Source organism: Amblyomma maculatum, chromosome 1 (assembly GCF_055883805.1).
Source record: "Amblyomma maculatum isolate TAMU_Amacu chromosome 1, ASM5588380v1, whole genome shotgun sequence".
In the NCBI taxonomy this organism is placed as follows: Eukaryota; Metazoa; Arthropoda; class Arachnida; order Ixodida; family Ixodidae; genus Amblyomma; species Amblyomma maculatum.
The window spans coordinates 95451608-95473477 of record NC_139344.1 but is presented as its reverse complement, the minus strand read 5'-3'; the positions used below and the strand labels follow the sequence as shown (position 1 = coordinate 95473477).

Sequence of the window (21870 nt, the reverse complement as noted above, 5' to 3'; positions counted from 1 at the left end):
TCGGCGCAGGCAGTCCTTGCCGTGACGTCACGTCGGGCTGACCGCCAGAGGGCGCCACTCAAACTTCTCGGGGCTAATAGGGAACCCAACCTCAAATTTGGCTGCACAACTGCACAGCACGCTCCTCCCCTAGTGGCGAAATTCTGCGGCACTCACCTGGCACGCCGCCGCCGCGGTGCCTTGACTGACCATGCAACACGAGCTGCATACTCTTTCTCTCTCCACGTGTTGCTCGAGCCCGTGCACTGATTATGTTTGTCAATGGGCAGTTTTGCAATGCCTGAAGTGGTGTCACGGCTGCCTAAATGTGGGGATGCGTTCTGCTTGTCTTGCTCGCTTCCCTTGCATCTTGCTCAGACGACGCACTCGCCTACTGGACTGGGTGTTATGCACTGAAACTCTAGGCAGATGGAATGAATCGTATATGTAAGTGAAATATCAATGCAGTAGGTCATGACTCTACAGCTGTAACTAAGAAGTCATTGGAATAATACATCGCCTGCGGCAACATGAGAGAGCACACCGGCGGTCCTTCACAATACAGTTTGACCTTACTCGGCCCCTCCAAACCGGCAGCACATACAATTTCAAGGGAAAAAATGGCAGAAGCCGTCTCATATGCAAAGTCCTGAGGGTAGCAAGCAGCGCAGCGCTGCAGTTTACAACCTTTACACTTTATAGTCTTCGGCGTGACCTTACAAAAGCGGTGCCCCATTGAGCATACAAAAGCAATGTTATGGTAGATGTTTTTGAGATCAACAACCAAAGTTCATACTGCGTTTGTATGCCACGGTGATGCCACCAAAATGTTTAGTTTAAGTGACATGCTATTTAACACAACCCTTAATTTTAGGCTTGGTATGGTTTGGTTTATAGGGTTTTAATGTCCCAAAGTAACTCAGGCTATGAGAGACGCCGTAGTGGAGGGATCCAAAAATTTCGACCACCTGGGGTTCTTTAACATGCACTAACATCCCACAGAACACGGGCGCCTTGCTTCCCGCCTCTATCGAAAAGTGACTGCCGCAACTGGTATTCGATTCCGTCAATTTTAGGTTCCGTGCTTTGCATTGGGCGGACCGATATATTCATCACCACTGCAGAGGCATGCAGTTGATCTCTCCGATTCCTGCATTGCAGTTGGAGTTGGCACTGGGTTGTTGGCATCTCGGCTTTCAAGCATGTTTTGTTCCGCGCTGGAAGAGAGCGGACTCATTTGGCGCTTAGGCAGTAATGCGAATCTTTAATATATGTGCACGGCATCCCTGGCAGCTATGCGCTTATACTTCTGTGTCGTCACTTTTCAGTTGTCCAGCAAAAATACTTACAATGGCAATGTAATGGCGTCAAAAGGACATATGGCCATGACGATGCCATCAGAGTGGAATCAATAACCTGCCAAAGAACAGTTTAAAAATGGACATGCTCAGGTCAGTGAGCAAGTGCACCTTACTAAAGAAATAACGAACTACAATCTGTGGCAAACATGCTCAGCATGTCCATTTACGAACTGTTCAGTGATAGGCCACTACTTGCCTTAGGAGAGCAAAGATTGTCATGAACACATGACCCCTTTTTTCAAGATGCTACTTCGGCACTGTATGAAGATTTCCTGCACAAAACTAAAACATGAAGCAGAGGTAAAAGCACTCTGTTTTCAGGAACGCTTGCGAATATATTAAGAATGCGTATGACTGCGTAAGCACGAAATGAGCAGCTTCATTCAAGAGCGGAACACAACATCCTTGAGCGTGGAGATGTTGACAGCAAGAAGGCAACACCAACCGCAAACACATGCCAGCAAATACAAGTAACTACAGATGTCGACTATATGCCTCTGCAAGAGTGACGAATATCGAGGGACGGGTTGAAGAGCATGTTGCCTAATCTAAAAAAATGTTTGGGGCATGACCGAGTGTCGAGAAACACATTCATTGCCTGCTTGTTTTCTGACAATAAGGAAAAGTACTCTTTTCACTCTAGTGTGAGCAGGAAGGAAAGTAAAAGCGCTGAAAACATAACCCTGTTAGTTAATACTTCGTAGATATGTATGAAATATTTCACAGAAGTGTCAGCAACAAGTGCTGAAATCTCAACATACATATGCGGGTCTTCACGCGCATGAAGATACTAAACGCTTCATTCATTCATTCATTCATTCATTCATTCATTCATTCATTCATTCATTCATTCATTCATTCATTTACCTACGGCACCCTAACAGGGACATTAGTGCAGGGGAAAAAACACTGCAGTCATACAGGTGGTACAATTCAGTACAAGTAGACTCGGCAAATACAAGACTCGAGAGATGGAAATGGAAATAATGCAGCAACCAAAACCTTTTTGGAAGCTCAAGCAAACAATGCCTGCTCTATCATGATTTTTGTGGAATGGAACAATTAGAAACCAGAGTGTCGAACAAAATTTTTTCGGGTTTGTTCCGGGTTTGAGTTCACGCCTTTCGGGTGTGGGTTCAGCTCCAGAGACACACTAAATTCCGGTTCGATCGGGTAAAAAAAAAGGTTCTGATGTATTTTTTCTACTCCACTTTTTCAGTTTTCTTTCCTGATTCAGTATATAACGAAACCTGAAAATTCATATAGTCGTCAGATATGATTGGCTCGACTTGGCTGTACAGACCTCAGCAAAATGTTGACAATGAATGACCGCTGATTAGAGCAGGATGGGGGGAAAAATAATTATTATTTCCACTGGCACACAACCAACTAAAGCTGTCACACGCCAAAAGGAAGTTAGAAGAAAATAATGTTTCCTGGTGTGCTTTTCAGTGGTGTGCTTTTCAGGTCCACAAAATTTCAAATGAATTTTATTTTGGAGCGAAACCTCTTACTGCTACGTGTTGTGGAGTTACTTTAGATAAGGTGTCTGCAGTTATCAGATGTATGGCACCTCACTCACATACCGCCGGTTTGGGCCAAAGCAAGCCGAGAGCACAGCCCAGCTGCATTGTGCGCCTGCGCTTCCGCTCCAAAGGAAGCAAAAGCACAAGTTATAAGCCCAAATGTTTAATGCACAGAAAGTTGTGTCAAAAACACTGCACTAACCCCCAGATCTCATTACAACCCATAGCGCAGCCACAACATTCGAAAGTGGAGCCGCGGCGCAGCGCATACAAGGTAAAAGCTACTCGCGTTCACGGCTGAGTTAAGGGCGCTCGCAGGCCACACGGCTAACCAAAGGGTCAAAAGCGTTCATGATACGTGACCAGGGAGGATGAGAGATGCGTGGAGCTCATCTCGATGACACAAGTTGCACGTCGATGGCTCAACACGTGTGGCCACCAGCACTGGCCGGCAGTGACAGAGAGCCGTGCCAAACTAGGCCTTTCTGACTCAGCAGCGTCGGCACCGGACTCCTTTCAGGCCTGGTCTCAAGCAAGCATACAAGGTACCCACGGTCTCCGGCCAAAGCCGGGCAACCCGGAGAGAAAAATGTACGCACCTACCTGAGTCGATGGCGGCTTCCCTCATCCACTTCTCGCGCGCGGCCTCGCGTTAAAACACAAGCTTATTACGTTACCAGGAGGTGGACCAATGCGGACACAAGACCGTCATGGGAAGAACAGAATGGCTGTTCTGGCAACAGTTCTCAGAAGAGCTGCCTTCGGGAGAGTTTAGCAGTGCGACTGCCAACCCTTCCCCCTCGCAATGACCCCACAGGGGGTATTCTAGCTAGCAAAACAGCAGCACCAGCTGCATGTTTCACATCGTTCCGGAAACAAAATCCTCACAATGCATGACAATGTTTCGTCTGGCTCCCACTAAAGGACTTTGAAATCAGATAAAGGTCAAACCAAGCACACACCCCAAGACTAATGATGTATATACCATACGTGTGACTGTATATCACACAGCATGCAGACACCTTTGCATTTCGCATTTCAATGGAGGTGAAACTCAAAGGCACTTGTGTGTTGTAGCCCAAAAGGCACTGACAAAAGTCCCCTCTGCCACGAATTGGGGTTGCAGTCATTATTGTATTTGCCAAAAAATCAGATTAATTAAATGTCTAGTGGCACTTTGGAAATAAGCAAGAAGAGCGTTTTACAAGCCGCGATAAAAGAAAAAATAATGAAGGTAAGTTGTCAGCAAAAGTGGGTTGAAACTGTACTGCAAACCCGTTAGGAATGGTTCCTCCGATCTGTTCCGGTTCGGGTGCAGTTCCAAGATAGCAGAAAAAATTCGGATTTGGTTCAGTTTCGGGCAAAAATTCGGGCTCGGTTCCAGTTCAACACCCTGTTAGAGACATATAGACATATGGCATGTGAAAAAGCACAGGCCCGCGAGCTACGAAAAGCTGGTGTCAAGGTAAACGCATGTTATCGTACGCCAAAAAGAACAAAAGTATGAAAAAGCAGCTATAGTTCACCTAAATATTGACACAAGCATCAAGCTTCACTCCCGCAAATGGTCGTCTGCCGCACCACAAGCTGCAGCATGGCGGAATACGAAAAAAGAACTGTGAAGGGGCGTGCTGTATTACTTTTTTCACCACTTTATCATCTAGGAGAGTGAGAACAATGAGGTCTGACACTCCCTCAGCGCACACTCTCATCGCCGGGGCACGGCGTGATGTGCATCTGATAGCAGTGCCGCGACAGAGAAGAGCAGCCAGTCCCAGCTACTCAGAGCAGCCTGGGAACTTTTGACCACCCTGTACCTGCTTGTTTTCACAGCAGAGCCACCAGAACCACTCATGCAGTCTTTTGTTACCGGACAAGCTTCCTAAGGCTCAAGATGATAGCCCATGGTGACTGCTTCATTCACTGCTCGCACTTCTATCATCACCGTCGATTCAAAAGGCTGGTGCTGTATAGACCTTTGCAACGAGGGCCTCCTGGGCGTCACCATATTGCTCGCTGGGCTGTTATGTGCGCCTGACGTCAATATGGTGGAGGCGGCAGGAAACCGGTTTGCAACAATCCAGGGAGGAGGCGTTTCGACAACCTCCTCGCCCGATGCAAAGGTCTATAGGTCACATGCTGAAAATATTTTTCATAATTAATTTCCTCCAATCGCTTCTGGTTTGTTTTAGATTTCCTTGTGCACAAATATTTCTCATGCTACATGCTTTTCTAGTTCATGAAAACCTTATACATATTAGATCCAGAGCAATATGCATTATAACTCCGCTACCACTGTGCTGTCATCGTTTCTACTACAGCAGCCCTCACTGCGTGTACACACAACTCACAGCATACCACCATCCTGCTGTGTTTCTTACACTTGCTTAACCAGACTAGACCGAATCAAATCTTTTGTAGGCTACACAGTGACCCAATGTGCGGCAAAAACGTGTGTCGTGCTAAATATGATGGCACAAAAGATCGATGAAACTGGTTTGGAGCAGCTTTAGAGCAGGGAAAGCAGTTTGGATAAGAATGGAGCAAATGGAGTAGCACTTCCACCCCTGCTTATTATTTTATTTCCAAAGTTTCAATCCTCTGGGTTGAAACTTTCTATTTTAGAATTAGTGGCTGAAATGAAGACTGCAAAACTCCTCCCCCTGACAACAACTGTTATGTACTGAAGTACTTATACTGCCAGTCTCACTGAAAGTTAGCCGTCAAATCAAAGCAAATGCTCACCAACATGTCATTTAAATTGCTGCCTTTGATTACAAGCCATCATGACTCGTAATGATTGCTCAGTAGACTTGACAAGAGGACTTATTGATTATAGTGGAACAAAGGTGTTATTCCTTCACAAAGAGCAGGACTGTGGAGGCTGCATAAAGTGCTCTATTTTCATTTCAGATGCAGCACCCTGTCACGGTTGCAGTGGAAGACAAAAGCAATCAAACCAATAACTGCACTTGCTCAAAAAGCTCTGTTTCTGGAAGTCTTATCTTCATCGCGTTCAAGTGGGGACCAAAATAATCATTAATTCTAAATAAGAAAAGACATACAAATATGCATCATACCTCCAAAATGAGTGCTTCATGGGGTCCTTTGTAGCCACCTACACAGATGACATCTTCTTCATTTTCCCGGTAAACAGGTATGGAAAATAGCATCTTCTTCCGTAGGGGCTCCGTGATGAAAGGGTCCAGGGGAGGCATCAATTCAGTTCCCACAATGGCAGCAAGTGCAGGATCAAACTGCAAACGTGTAATTCTTGTCACAGTTATACTTAATCACTCTGCTCTTCTGAAGCATGTATTGTCACAAGTAAAAATTACACTCTGAGTTGCCAATTCACCGTTTTTGTGAGCAGACCCTTTTTGAGGCAAATAACAAAAGCATTGAGCTAAACTGTTTAGCTCAAGCTATCAGTTGACAACCCTGTTTTAAAAATATGGGACAGGTTAAACTATGAGGGGCATTAAAATTACATCCCGACCTTTTTTTTTTTTTTTTCAGCATTAGAAGGGGCCCTGCCATTTTTTGTCAGCATTGTCACATGAAACAAATCTTCGCCCCAGCCCATGGTAACCCAGAGTTTGTGAAAGTGAAGTCATGTGTTGGAAAAAGATGATGGAGCACATGGTGAGCACACACTTCAAATAGCAGTAGTGATAAAATTTCTTGGAAAGTGTATTGTGTTGTTTTGGATTGCATGGCACTTAGACACCTGAGGTCACCATGCGCCAATTGGTACATTTAATATGTCTGGCTGGTAGAAGGAAGTTAAAAGAACTTAGCATTAAAACTGGAGTAAACCATTTGCATCATTTAAGGCAGAATCGAGAGAAGGAATTTCAACTAGTGAATTTTGTCCTAAGAGTAAGCTAGAGTGCAACAGATATGCTCGTTATAAAAGTGTAGGAAATGCTTTCTTCCCAGTTTTTCTCAGTTTTATACAGGAAATCATTATGCAGTTTGTGGTGACAACCTCTCCATAGTGTTTGCGTGTTTGAGTGTTTGCAAGAAGTTCTGTTCGAACTGAAGGCAACATAAAATTACTTTGATGAAACATTGTTGACAACTGCACATTCTCTATTATTTGATCAATGGCTTCACTATGTGTAGCTGGTTATTTACTTCATTGCCACATGATGGCTGCCATTTTGAGGCGAAAGCTTCACGACAGCACCTCGGGTCAAGGTCAGCGAGGGCTGCAATTTGACTTTCATTTGACCTGCAAGGAACAGGAGGTCGAACTGTTGCTATGCGGTTCAAGTGTCCACGGAAAAAATGTGATAGATACTATGCCATTCCTTTCCTATAAACCAACACATAATGTCCGTATGAGCTAGCCACTGACCTTCAAAAAGCCACAAGACAAAGTGTGGCTATAAATATACTATACTATGCCTTCCTTTACCCAGAGCGTCCGGCCGCTTGACCTTCAGGTGGTGACCTTCACGTGATTAAAAGTAGGTGCCCACCCAAAAGTATACTGCGCCTTCCTTTCCTAAAAGCCTACCTTGCAGAAAAAAATATGTCCCGCCGCAGTGGCGCAATGGTTAAGGTGCCTGACTACTGTTCCAGAGCACCCAGGTTCAACTGCGACCGTTGGCGGCTGCGTTTCGATGCAGACACAACAGAGAGGCATCCGTGTGCTGTGCGATGTCAGTGCATGTTAAAAATCCCCAGGTGTTCGAAATTACTGCGTAGCCATCCATTACCCAGCACCTCTTTCTCTCTCTTCACTTTCACTACCACCTTCTTCCCTTCCCTTACAGTGCAGTTCAGGTGTAAAAAAAAAAATGTGTGACAGATGCTGCTCCTTTCCAATCCTGCATTTATAAAATATGAGCAAAAGCAGATTGAAAGGCAGTATTAATAGGGATATCGCGGTACTTTCACAGCTTTCGCTCATATCATTAGGTTCAAGCCATCCCCAAATCCTAACAATTTTATCTCAGTTTTCTTTGGGCAAATTTTATGGCATCTTTAAGTGGCATATTCATTTACTGTATTTTAGCACCACAGGCAGCCGCAGCACATACAGCAACCCTCTTGTTACTGCTGGTTTCTAGATAGATTGGTACCCAGCAGAATTTAATTTTGTGTTCTCGGGTTTTAACTAAGCAGAACCTCTATATAGTAAAGTTGCTCGGACCGGCAAAAATCTTTACTTTATCACGGTCTTTGCTATTTATTATCAGTTGTTGGTGATAACATGGTCCTGAAGATGCTGTCTGCTAATTAAATGGCTACTTACTGAACATGTATTGTTGCTTAACGAAAAAAACACAGTAAAGTACCTTCCATCTCTCTTTTTTTGTCTCTCCGTGCCATTTTATCTTTTCAGTTATAAAATTTTTCGCTTATATCTTGCAGAAGTACCTCTTAAGCATGAGGGCAACGTGGCTAGAATACAATAGAGTTTGGTTTCATGTGAAAACCAAAGCATTGCATGAACACTACATCATATTCCACTGCTTCTGTTTTTTAAGAGGCAATAGGTGAGAAATGCGTGCAACAGTCAAGCGCTGAAAAACCGCACATGTCGCACCTTCAGTTCTTGCCACTACTGTCTTGTGCTGTGAACATTTGGACGTTTCTTCCCTTCCCTATTTCTCACCGCACTTTTATTCACTTTTACTTTCTGAACAGACTGCGCTGCCTTCTTTCCATGCTTGTAGACAGCTTTACATTTTTCTTACATGCTACATGCTTTCCCTTATGACTCCAAGCCTATGTAAAGTTTGCTTGTCCTGAGTGCTGCTAAGCTTGGTGATAGTAAAGCTATAAAAAAAAAAAAAAAAGAAAACACTAGGTGTTAAAAAAAATTACCTCGCAATTTAAGGTAGTGCGCATGCGGCGATGTCATTCTGTAGGAACTCAACATTGCGGCCAGATGCACTTTACTATAACCGATGTTTACCGAAAATATCTTTACTATAAAAGAGAAAAAGTACAGTCATTTTTTTTATAAAAGTGTGTTAATGTGAGGTCACACACAGAAGGGAAGTTTGACCAAGGTGGCAGTAGGTCAGGTCTCCAGCCAGTACCTAGTGGCAGTTACTTTGCTTCTTCAAACCGATGAGTGGGATTTAAAACCACAGCTACCAGATATAGCTCTGGTAGCTGTTCTAAATGTTCTCCCAAGCCATGCAGAGTTACTGCAAAGTATGGCTGAAGATAAAGAGCAAATTGTTGTTGTCTTAAAATGCAGAATGGTAACTACAATAGCTTCACATATGGTTTTGAGGCTAATTTGATGGGCTGCAACATGACACCAGATGACAATAGGCCTTATGCAAAATGTGGTGCCATCCATTGGCCGCCACTTGCTATCCGTCATGTTGAAGGATAGCCTCCCATGCCGCAACATAGATCTGGGTACGGACGTCATGCGCGCTCGAGTTCGTTGTTATTCAGGATGCCTCATATTGCTCCATGATTCCCTGTACACAGAAGAAGAGCAAAGACGCTCAGGAGAAAAAAAGTAAGGGCATTTGATTCAAGCAAATTTCTTTTTTTTTCCCTTCGTAATCACTGACATCCGCGAGACAAATGTTGCTGCTTCGTTGCTATGTGCTAATCAGCAGCATTGCTGGGCAAATTTCTTTATCGCTAGATCGTGAAAGAGATTAGGATGAAAACGCTTTGTAGGCACCAAGAAAATACCATAAAAATATGTTTATTTGTTGTTGTTTTTTTTTTCATTGCGGTTCAGTGTAAATGTAATTCAGTGTAATTGCCATGTATAGTGCCCTTCCTGATTTTTTAAAAATTATACTGTAAGCCTTCTTCAGGCTCATACAGGAGTGGGTCAAGTCAATTGTATGTAGCAACAGTACAAACAAAAAGGAACACAATGAAACTGAAAATTAGCGACAATCAACCTCATTTTCATTGGCGAAAAAACGTTCAAATTTTTGAAAAAAGACAGGGTTAGCAATGTTAACAATTTCACTTGGTAGCGCATTCCATATTTCGATTGCCTTAAGAAAAAACGAGTATTTAAACGTGTCACAACGTGCCCAGAGTGGTCTAATACAATAATTATGGTAACCTGGGTGGAGTGGCGTTGGGGTGTTTACAGGTAGTCCTCCTTATCTATGTTTATTCTGTGATTATAAAGTTTGTAAAGAAACTTCATTACAGCCGTTTTCCGATGACAAAACAAGGTCTGTATCTGTGCAGTGATGCACAAGGCTGTTGTGCTTTTATGACGTGAGTATTTTGAACATGTGAACCGTAATACTTTCGACTGAATTTTTTCTAACTTTTTGATCAGGTACGCTTGATGGGGATCCCAAATTATGTTCGCATACTCAAGGATAGGTTGGACAAATGTATTGTAGGCTGTTAACTTCGCGTGCGGTGGAGCTATTGCTAGTCTGCGGCGAAGAAAACCAAGCTGTTTGAACGCGCTGCTACATATGTTGTCGATGTGTGTGTTTTACTTAAGGTCTTGGGTTAGTGTGATCCCCAGGTATTTTGCTTCGGCTACGTGTGGTATCGGGGAACCAGATAATCTGTAGCTGTAAGACAAAGGAATTTTTTTTTTCTTGTTATGTTTATATACGTCGTTTTGGAGATGTTAATTTGCATGTCCCATGCTGCACACAAGTCAGAAATGTTTTGTAAAAAAGATTTAAGCTTCATTTGATCACCAGAGCTGTTCACGACTCTATAAATCAGACAGTCATCTGAAAAAGCTCATTGTCACACCAGGTTCAGCACACAAATATCATTCACTTACATGAGAAACAGCAGGGGCCCAAGAACGGAGCCCTGTGGGACCCAAGAGAGGACTTCAAGGTAATCCGAGTCGAAACCATTTATTGACACGAACTGTTTACGGTTGGAAAGGTAGGCTTCTATCCACACTGCTATTTTCAGATCTATACCTATTGATTTTAGCTTCAAAATCAATTTTTTATGGTGAACACGATTGAAACCTTTAGCGAAATCTATGAGGATTGTATCAGCCTTAGTAGAGAATTATTGATGCCAGGTCATGTGTGATTGGATTGCGATTCGTCATGTGTGATTAGACCTAATCATGGTCCGCAGTATGTCTGTAAATAAATAAATAAAAATGTTGGCCTCACAAGAAGGGGCAATCATGGTCCACTGTTTTGATGCGGTCACGGCTTGTATCAGTTACCGCTGCTACCGCTATACGACTCAACGGTTTCACATGGGGTTAGTTTGTTGTCCAAACATTTGTTTTGCTTTAGCAAGGGCAATGATAGGAATACGGTGAGTGCAAGTGGTTAGACTGAGCACCAAGCGTTTGCACTACACAATGTCAATAATTTCTGTTCTCATAACGTGTTTGACCTTTCGCGCTTCTCATTCCGGGTAACATCATGGAAAGGTGATTATCTGTGGAACTACGGCTTGCTTGCAAGTATTAGTATATTCTTGCAGCACATTGCAAGCCACGTCCACAACACGATAGGTTGACCACGCGAATTCGTTGCTCTGCTAGAGTACCTGTCAACGCTGGCCACAAAAGTGAGTAGTAATGTAATGATCACGTAGCTATTGCAGAAAGAAAAAATATTGCAAAGTATAATTTTCATTATAAAAAGTGCACGGTCACTTTTATAATGTATATATTTAGTGGCAGCAGCTTAGTGTTTTGGTGCTTGGCTGCGGACCTGAAAGACGCTGGTTCAAGAAGGCTGCGGCGGTCACATTTTGATTGTAGTAAATTGCTAGAGGGCTATGTGTTTTGGCATGACAGTACTAAAAAAAATCACAGCCAATTTGCACAGTTAATCAAACGCCAAGTAGGTGCGCAGCACTGCTTATCGCTACTATATTTTTCATGCATTCTACACTTTGTTATGCTTCGTTTTGCATGAACACGCTCGGCACGCTTGCTCATTCTCTGTGATTCTAGGTTCTTGGGCTGTTTACCTGCAATATAAGAATCAGTAGAGTCGCGTTCTTGCTGTCTTCGTAATCATAGTACTTCAGCACGTCGAGCATGGTAAACCTGCGCCGCAGCGCCAGAAATCCCGGCTTCATCTACTGCGACGCGAAGCAAAGGCGTGGCGCAGCCGCGTACTCAGCTTTCCTTACACCATGTTCAGTGGTTCTTATTACAAATAAGCGAAAATAGGCACGATGTATTTCATCCCCCTCTGGAATGCACTGCTCTGAGCCTGAAAGGTCTAGGTGGGATCAAAGGGGGAGAGAGAGAGAGAGATTTGAGGAGAATGTAGGGAATGAGCAAAACAGATGCTCCAGAGTTTCTACATCAACACATTCCAAGCATGAAAGAAGGTCTCCAGGACGAAGAATGGTAATCTAAGAGCAGGGAAATGCGCTTGAAAGCGAGCACCAATTAAGGCGACGAGGTAAGCACAAGCTGCTTCACGACGCGGAGAACGGCTCGGAGCTAAGGTCCAGGGAGCACTGCACATGCACGTCTGCTGTCCATGAAGGCTGAGGAGTGACTGATGCGAGGAGAGAGATGCCAAAGTTGAGGACGTGCGAGCAGCACACGACTGCTCAGTACGGAGTAACACACGCTTGTACAACATTGCCCGGTGAAGGCCGCGACGTCTGCAACTGTGACAAGCCCTACTCTCTCACTGGTTGGATCTGTGTGGCCGCTCCACCACCTCGCTGTTAAGTTGTGCAATGTAGGTGTCGCCACCTTCTCTTTCCCTTCAAGTTCATGGCAAGAAGGACAGAGAGAGAAAGAGAGAGAGCGGAATCTGCTGCAGCTGCGCGGCCGCTCCGCCTCCTCAATGCCGAGGCGCAATTTCTCTTTCTCCCCTTCAAGTTCACGAAGAGAGAGAGCGAGCAGCTTCGGAAAAACATCGGCGAAATTTGTGATTGCAGCTAGTAGTGCTATGCACTAAAATATAGATCATGAGGGGACTTGAGCGCTTTTGGTCAAATCTTGGACATCCACTTCAAACCAGTGCGTACAGGTTTGACTTGTATGCACTGGTTTGCAGTGGAGTGATGAGTGGCCATTTGATGACCTCTCATCACTCATAACTGCAGACTCAATTTGCCAGCAAAACAACTTTTCGAAAAGAACTTTTCTAATGTAAACTATTGCAAGAAGCGCTTTAATAAACTAAGGGAGTGGCGACAGTCATCCTTCAACATGGTGCCGTTCCGTCGGTTTCGTTTTTCTCTGATAGATGGCAGCCGCTTTGCATAAGGCCTACAGTGACACCTCCAGAGAGCTTACTGGCTTGCTTGTCACAGCGAAATACATTATACCTTTTACACATGTTTTTGCGTTGTCAACACAAAACAAATAAAAAAATTAGGCTTAATACATAAATTATGTCGCTGTAGTTCTTTAGTAGTCCACGACAGTTCTAATTTATTAGGAATGCCATATTTTATAGCTTTTTAGGGTCGTAATAAAAGCCTAGGTTTTGTCTCTGGGCTCCGTAATACAGGGATTATCTACTTTTTGGCCATTCTAAAGAGCCCTCTGCCATTCTAAATGGCAGAGGGCCAACTTGATGCATGCTAGATGACCATGCAGAGTGCACAGGAACATTTGAGCTAGACCAATCCGTGAAGGAGAGGCCTTGGGGCCAGCTGACAGGAGGCCAGTGCAGCCTGCTTTGAGGGTGGTGGAGAAGCGCGAGCTACTTTCACCAGGGGCGTGGACGGCGCTGCAGGCACTGAAGGTAGCTGTTATCCTGCACCATTATACCAAAATTGAATAGGTAGGTTTTTGTGACAATGAAAGTTGCTTCCATGCTACTCTGAAAGTTACGTTTAAATTACTTTTAGTGTCGCCATTTCTTTTTTTTTTTTTCTCCATGCTGGGCAAGATCAAGACTAGGCCAGATGACTGCCTATGCGGTTCATGCAAACATGCAACTCAACTTTGCAGTTGCCATTAGGATACTTATGGGAAGTACATTTAGCATAGGTGAGTTGACCGCAACAGGTGCGTGAGCTGTGGCGATATTTTTGAAATTTGCAGCAGAAATGTGGGTTAAGAGTGTATTGCCACACTTTCAGTTTCGTGTACCCCACGTTCATGGAATCTGGGAGAATGCTCAACTCAAATGTGAGAACAATGTGCTTCACTAGTATTTCCTTGTTTTCTTGTCTTATTTTTGTGCGGTATACACTAGTATCATTTTGGTCTTTTAGTCCTCCAAGTAGTTTTTCCTCAGTCAAGTATCTCAGGCTGCCCTTCCATGGACTGTATTCAGAGTCAGGTGTGAAAATGAAACAGTGGTTTTTGCAAAAGATCTGACTGTTTCCAGTTTTTCGTACTGATGTCTGTAGAACACTTCCAGCAAGAGATCAACATTTACTAGCTTTTGCAGCCTTGACGTATGGTTCCAGTTAGAAGTTTTGCAACTATGAATGGTGGGATCAGTCAAGCAGTTTTTCTGTCTTCAGAGTAAATCCCATGGAAGTGCAGATATTTATTTTCACTCTTTGTGAACATTTCCATGTCATCTTGGTGTGCCCTCTTTTGGTGCAAGGATTATCGGTTGCAAGAAGGAAAGCCGCTATGAAAAAAATTCATTTTTTGGTTACGGTGCCAGCTGCCCACCATGGAGCCCAACAAGGAGACAAGACAATCGCTTAAAAAAAAAAAAAAAAGCCCTGCTCACTCCAGCTGTACACCCTAACTAGAACCAAACACGCCGTAATTCAGTGTGACTAGCCCACGGAGATAAAATACTTTTAAGAGGCACAACTCCCGGCATGCGCTGCCTGCAGAGGCGAGCAGAAAGCGTGACAGTGGAGAGGAGGAACAGACGCCGTTGTCACTGCATATCACAGATGGCATTACTGGGCAGTGCTCCAGGAGAGCACTTTTTCTGTATGAAGAAGCGTATGAAAAAACACCATGCTCGCGAGCACAACGTGCATTCCCGAGGTCGCTTAAGCTGTTCCCCTTGAACAGCTCGAAAATAGACCCAACCACCCCAAACAACAGCAATAAAATAATAAAAACACCTCAATGCCACACACACAAGCCGACCCAACCACCCCAAACAACAGCAATAAAATAATAAAAACACGTTCAACGCCACACACACCAGCCGTGCTCACTGTAGAGATACATACGGCGTGTATGAGTTAGCTGGCCGTTGGCACGGTGTGAAAAAAAATAAAACAGTTAAGCATCCCATTCTCGCGCAACTGCATGCACGTGTTGCTAGCTGGCGATACACGCCAGTAGCCTTCCACACACTACACTTTTCAGCCGCCCAAAAGCAGTCCACTCCAAAAAGACGTAAACTGCCCGCAAACAATGCACCAGGAATAGCACCACACAGGCCCAGTCATCGAGAGCACGTTTCCCTCCAGTGTCCTTGCTGCCAGCCCTGTATTTACTTTGGCTCGACAGACTTCTGTGAGCAGCGTATGCCCCAATAGTTAGGATAGCCAGGGTGGGCGTAATGCGAGGAGCTGCTTAATAAAAAAAAAAAGAAGAAATGAAGATGAGGATCAAGTAAACAGCGTCTGTAGTGAGAAGTGCATGACCCACTGCCCAGCCGCCTGCAAACTTAACTGGTGTCCTGCAGCCACATCATTAATAGCACCGGAACGTAGGTGCTTTGTTCCGAAATGCAACAGCAGGTATAGGAATTGCATTCCTGCTAATTTGTACACTCATGCTACATAATTTGGCCCTTCCTGAATTGAACTAAACGAATGAAATAGCATCAAGCAACCAAGTTAGAAAATATGATGTTTTAGTCGGCGGATTTTAGGCACAGCCTCTGGCTCTGGATTAATTTTCCTCATTGTCCCACTCAAGAGAACAATGGAAACAGCAAGCTCTCGGATACATGTTTCTGATGATGTCATAATGAAAAACAGTGTACACAAGACACAAAACAGAGCCCAAGAAGGAACACACACACCCCTCCAGTGCTGACTCGCAACTGAGATCTAATAAAGAAATTTAACAAATATATAAATAGCCACCTGCACATGTACATTCATGTAAAAGCAAGTTTACGCACGGCATAGATTACTAATCTGGAACGAAGTCCACCCACTCACCCAAGTAGCTGAATTCCCTAGCAGCGAATGCTTGCCTAACTGAAGTTCTTTTCTGCAATCATGACCAGGTCACCTTAGGGGTTATATAGAAGCCTTTTCCATTAGAAGAAATGCTGACCGGTTCGTTAGTGCCCCTCCTGTGGCCGCTAGATAGAATTCCCCTACTTGGATAACAGGATGCACTCCACTCCCGATTAGTAATCTATGCCATGCGTGAACTTGCTTTCATGTGGGTGTGATGTGTGCATGTGGCTACTTTACATGTTCATTTTCTTAAATCTTCAATTGCGAGTCAGTGCTGGTGGTGTGTTCCTTCTTGTGCTCTGTGTTTTGTCTGCATTTTTTTTTTTTTATATGAATCTTCACCAATTAGCCCAAACGCATGCTTTGCTCCGATACTATCTCAGAAAACTCACTGTCACGTCTTCAGCTTTTACTTTTTTTACAATTCAAACAATATGATAACCATCGCATTTTCAGCAATACTTTGCGAAAACACATCTGTCGTACGTCACTGAAGATAAGTGTACAAAGCAAGAGTATGTCTATGCACCTGCAACAAAATTCCTTCACAATCGAAATCATTTGCAAAATTCTCTGTCGGTTTGTTACATGGTGAGAACTATTAAAGCTCATCTCAACTAAACAAGGTGACGTTCCTGCACATCACTGATCAACCAATGGCTGGAATTCCAAAGTAGGTATCTTCCATTACTATGACCTCATGATTTAACAGAAAGTAGGTGTGTGTAACATGGCATTACTGCAGAAGAAAAAGTTGACCGCGCACACAGAATGCCCCTTCCAGACAAGCACAGAAATGTGTGCTGACTTAAGCGTGCTCCATTCATGGGGAACGCCATGAGGGCGTCATCTGGCGGCAGGCAGAGGAAGCAGGTGGCACAGTGTGACCTTTTCTGGCCGCGAGAGAGGGATGAGTTTCGTCTCCTAAATAGTTCTTGCCTCGTAGATTAGCTAGACAAAGGTTAACCCACATTGCCTAGAAGAAAAAAACCAAAGGGAGGAGAAGACAAGATAGTTATAAGAAAAAAGGATAGGAAAGTGAATGATGCAGGGGAGGATAGGAAAAGGCGAAAGCCGATTTCTTCCGGTCGGGTCAGCCCAGAGATGCCGTCTACAAGAAGCTAGGGCCAAAGTGGTGTGTTGTCTCTGCTGATGGGCCTTAGAGGTCCAAACACTCGACATCAGGTGAACCATTAGGATCCCCTTTTCCCCGCATGCGTGGCCAAGCGTGGCTGTACAGGGTCCATAGTACGCCAAACATTTGCTTTAACAGATGCCCCATGTGGGGCCTTGGACAATACATGTCTGCAAACGTGCATTGCACGACATGCATATTACAGGAACTGGACTGAAAAATACTACAACACTCCCCTTACAGCCGCCCAGACCTCGCATTGAATGCTTTCCATCTATTTGGGGGCCACTGAAAGAGTTCATTATGAGGACAGCGCAAAAGGGTCAAGGACAAGAAAGAAACAAGAAAACAATAGGACAGGCATCATGTTCTTCCCTTGTCCCTTTCATGCCATCCTCAGAATCAACCTATGAACCAACTAAGCCAAAGAGAAGTACTTCTTGTAACGCCCCTGCTACGCAGGAACGAAAAATGGCATTAAACACCTACTTTAGGTGTTAATGCCATTCGCGTGGTGCTATACACCCGTAAACTAATGGCAATCCTCCTAATGACATTTGCAAGGTAATGAGTTTGGCACAACTCATTCGACCTGCGTTCGGCGATGGAATGGGTACTCTCGTGCCCAGCGCTTATGCCAGTTAGCATACATTCTGCATATAAAAGTTCATCTAATAATTAAAAAGGGACACATTCGTAATATCTGGTTTATATCAGCATCTATACAAGTAACTGCTCTTAACTTTTCTGCAACATTTTACTACTATACACGAACATGACCACATGCAGCCCACAAAAAAAATTATTAGGTTGGTAACATGCATTTGTAGCACGGTTCAACAAGCCACTTACATCCAAGGCAAGTTAAGATGCTGAAATCAGCATCTATGACGCAAGGTAAACTGGATGTCGTCAGGCGAGAAATGGACAGATTGAACATTGAAATCTTGGGTATCAGTGAGCTCAAGTGGACCGCAATGGGAGAATTTAATTCCGGCAACCATTATGTCTTTTATTGTGGGCACGAATCCAGGAGAAGGAATGGGGTCGCTCTCATAGTAAACAGAAGAATGGGCAAAGCAGTGCTAGGGTACAACCCCAAAAAAGATCGAATGATTTCACTTCGGATCCAAGGTCATCCTTTCAACATAACAGTTATCCAAGTCTATGCACCAACCACTACTGCTGAAGAAGCTGATGTTGAGAGATTTCATGCTGACCTGCAATGCCTTTTAGACCGCACTCCATCATCCAACGTCCTTTTTCTCATTGGAGACTGGAATGTTAAGGTGGGGAGTGAAGAAATATCCGAAGAGTGAAGAGTGAAGAGGCATCCTGAAGAGTGAAGTTGAATGGACCTTAGCCAGCCTTGCTAAGAACAAAGCTAGCGGAATTGATGGCATTCCAGCTGAGTTGCTTCAAAACCTCAACCATGACGACGCTGTTAACGTTCTGTATACATTATGTCAGAAAATTTGGACAACCCTGCAGTGGCCACAGGATTGGAGGAGGTCAGTTTATATCCCCATTCCAAAGAAAGGCAGTGCCAAAGACTGTTCCAACTACCGCACGATCGCGCTTATTTCGCATGCTAGCAAGGTAATGTCGAAAATCCTCCAAGGTAGGCTGTAGCAGTATGTGGATCGGGAGCTTCCGGATGTGCAAGCTAGGTTTCGCAAGGGCAGAGGAACTAGAGACCAAATTGCCAACCTTCGCTGGATCATGGAAAATGCAAGAGAGTTCCAGAAACCCATCTACTTCTGCTTTATTGATTATGCGAAAGCGTTTGACTGCGTAGATCACAGCAGATTGTGGCAAGCTCTCCAAGAGATGTGAGTTCCAATTCACCTCATCTGTCTCCTCAGGAACCTGTATGAAGGGCAAGAGGCCACAGTCAGAACTGGGCATGGTCTTACTGATTGGTTTCGGATTGAGAAAGGAGTGGGACAAGGCTGCATACTGTTTCCCTGCCTATTTAACCTATATGCTGAGTGCATTATGAGGAATGCTGGTCTGGATGAGTCTTCAGCTGGAGTGAAGGTTGCTGGGAAACGTATCAACAACCTTAGATATGCGGATGATACCACTTTAATGGCAGAAAGTGAAGTGGAACTCAAGAGACTTCTGATGCGCGTACAAGAAGAGAGTGAGAAGTTTGGGCTTAAACTGAACATTAAAAAGACAAAGATCATGGCGTCTTGCCCTATCAAGTCCTGGAGCATCAAGGGACAAGAAGTGGAAGCTGTGACAAATTTTCTCTTCTTGGGCTCAAAGATTATCCCGGAAGAAGACTGCAGCCGTAAAATTAGGAGACGCCTGCTTCTGGGAAAGAGAGCCATGGCTAGCCTTGACCGCCTAGTAAAGAGCAGAGTCATTATACTGCCAACCAAGATCCGTATAACTCGTGCTATGGTCTTTCCAGTTGTGATGTATGGATGCGAGAGTTGGACTGTGAAGAAGGCTGACCGCCGAAGAATTGAAGCATTTGAATTGTGGTGCTGACGGAGACTTTTGAGAGTTCCTTGGACGGCCAGAAGGTCAAATCAGTCGATATTGTCGGCCATAAGCCCAGACTGCTCATTGGAGGGTCAAATTCTAATGTTAAAGCTTAGCTACTTTGGTCATCTGATGAGAAGAGAGGAGTCGCTGGAGAAAGATTTGATGATGGGAAAGGTTGAGGGTCACCGGAGAAGGGGTCAGCAGCGAACGCGATGGTTAGATGGCATCCTCGAGGCGCTGCAGATGAAGTTATATGATGTTAGGAAGATAGTGAGAGACCGGAAAGCGTGGCGTGATATGGTCCATAGGGTCACGAAGAGTAGGACACGACTGGACAACTGAACTGAACTGAGCTTAAAGCATTAGGTGCTTAATGCCATTTACCACACCCGTGTGGCCGGGGTATAAAAGTTCCTCAGAGGCTGACATTTCAACTATGATGGTGATGTGAAAAATTCAGTCCAATCATGGCTGTGCTGTGCTCTATGCTGCTAGCAACACAGCAATGATTAAATGTTAGAGAAAGTGTGCCAGCGTAGCTAGGGAATACATTAAGAAATGAAACCCATGTCTCACGTTTAAGTATGTTTTACTATTCGAAAGACAAAGAGTACCAGTTTGAGCTGAACACCCCTCACACTTTTGAAAAAGAAATGTATTGCACAGCTACCACTTTATGTTGCACAATAACTCCTTCCTGCGCCAACCAGTGTGCGTGCTTTCCCAAAGATTGGCACGTCATATGCTCCTCATGGTTACAGTGGCCAAACTCATTGACCCTCAGATGTTTACAGGAAGCCAGGTCAGGAACTTATGCTAAGAAAGCTTTACACTACTGCAAATATGACATTTGTAGAAACTTACCATGACCTGAAAGAGGCCGCCATAAGAGGAGACCTGTGGCTGCCAGAGGCCCAAGCAAAATCGGTACTTGTGCAGCACTGTCATGAGAAAGGAAAAAATCAACACGCATTTTAGTGCTTCATCTAAAAAAAAAAAAAAAAGAGGAATGTATGAAGCATAATCAAAATACAAGGCTGCAAAAACAAATCGCAGCGAAGGCAGCAACTCCACAATCAGCAAATACCACGTTACCTATGCACTGAATTTCATACAAGGCAGCAGTTCTCAAAAAGAGTGCGTATTTTCCTTGATTTTGCTAAAGCTTTTGAAAAATACATAATATACTCTTCCTGATTGAACTTCAAACATTTACACTGGATTCGAACATGTTAACATGACTAGAATCTTTTCTGATTAATTGTTCTCAGTACATTAGTTTTAACAGCCATGACCCTCCATTGATAAAAGTAACATCAGGGACACCTCAAGGCTCTGTTTTGGTCCCTTTACTTTTCCTAATATGCATAATGATGTGCCTAACAATGTAAATTATATGTCGACAAATGCATTGTCGATAGCAAAGTTAACAATGATGGTGACAGGCTAGACCTACAATTAGACCTAAATAATATCCTTCTCTTATAAAAAAAAAAAAAACCCAACAAGAACAACAGAACTAAACCATAAAGAATAAAGACTAATGAGTATATCAAGATGCATGTTTACTGCGCAAATTGGACGCTCATACCAATGTCCAGCATGAATGTGCATCACCATATTGAATATCACTTACATTAAATTGGAAGCCACATATTATATACATTCGCAATATAATGGCTAATGCTAACCGCAAGTAAGGATATCTGCTACGAAACTTCAGTAAAGCTCCCACTCTATTATAATTACTGCTTTACGAATCTATTTTACTGTCCAAACTGGAGTACTCATCAACATCAGTCAAGGATTATAATAATGCAACTTTAAATAACTCTTTAGAACTCATTCAGAATAATGTTGTCAATTACATTCTTTCCAACTATAGCAGCATAGCCAGCATTACTAACATAAAGACCAGCCTGTCCCTGCCCTGTCTGTCACTTCAAAGGAAACATTCATTTTTGTCTCTTTCATAAGGTTTATTGCCATCAGTATTATCAATGCCAATATATTGTCTTTCGCAAACTGATCAATAGCACCAAGTTCATGTTAGTCACTGCCACACAAACACTTCTTATTATTCATCCATGCCACACACTGGCATTATTTGTGTCATATGATTTATGTAAACCCACTCCCTCTATGATGCTTAAGCAATTAAATGTTAAGAAACTAGATAGTTTGAAGAAACACAACGTACTCACTTTACCTCCCCTACAGTTTATACAAATAAAGACCTGAAGTATTATATACATCGGATAACCTAGTATCTGAAGACACACAGCCACACCAACCACAAAAAAAAGTGACTGAAGTA

The 21870-nt window shown here is 43.7% G+C and overlaps 1 protein-coding gene across 1 annotated transcript in view; it reads right to left on the bottom strand.

The window, feature by feature from the left end:
- Positions 1-21870, bottom strand: part of LOC146203241 (F-box only protein 31-like) — a 72918-nt gene that overhangs the window by 35625 nt on the left and 15423 nt on the right. Inside the window, exons 3-4 of the mRNA XM_084588608.1 lie at positions 20418-20494; positions 5947-6123 (exon numbers count right to left, since the gene is read on the bottom strand). Of these exons, the coding sequence (XP_084444734.1) occupies positions 5947-6123; positions 20418-20494 (254 nt within the window). The remainder of the gene's footprint in view (positions 1-5946; positions 6124-20417; positions 20495-21870) is intronic.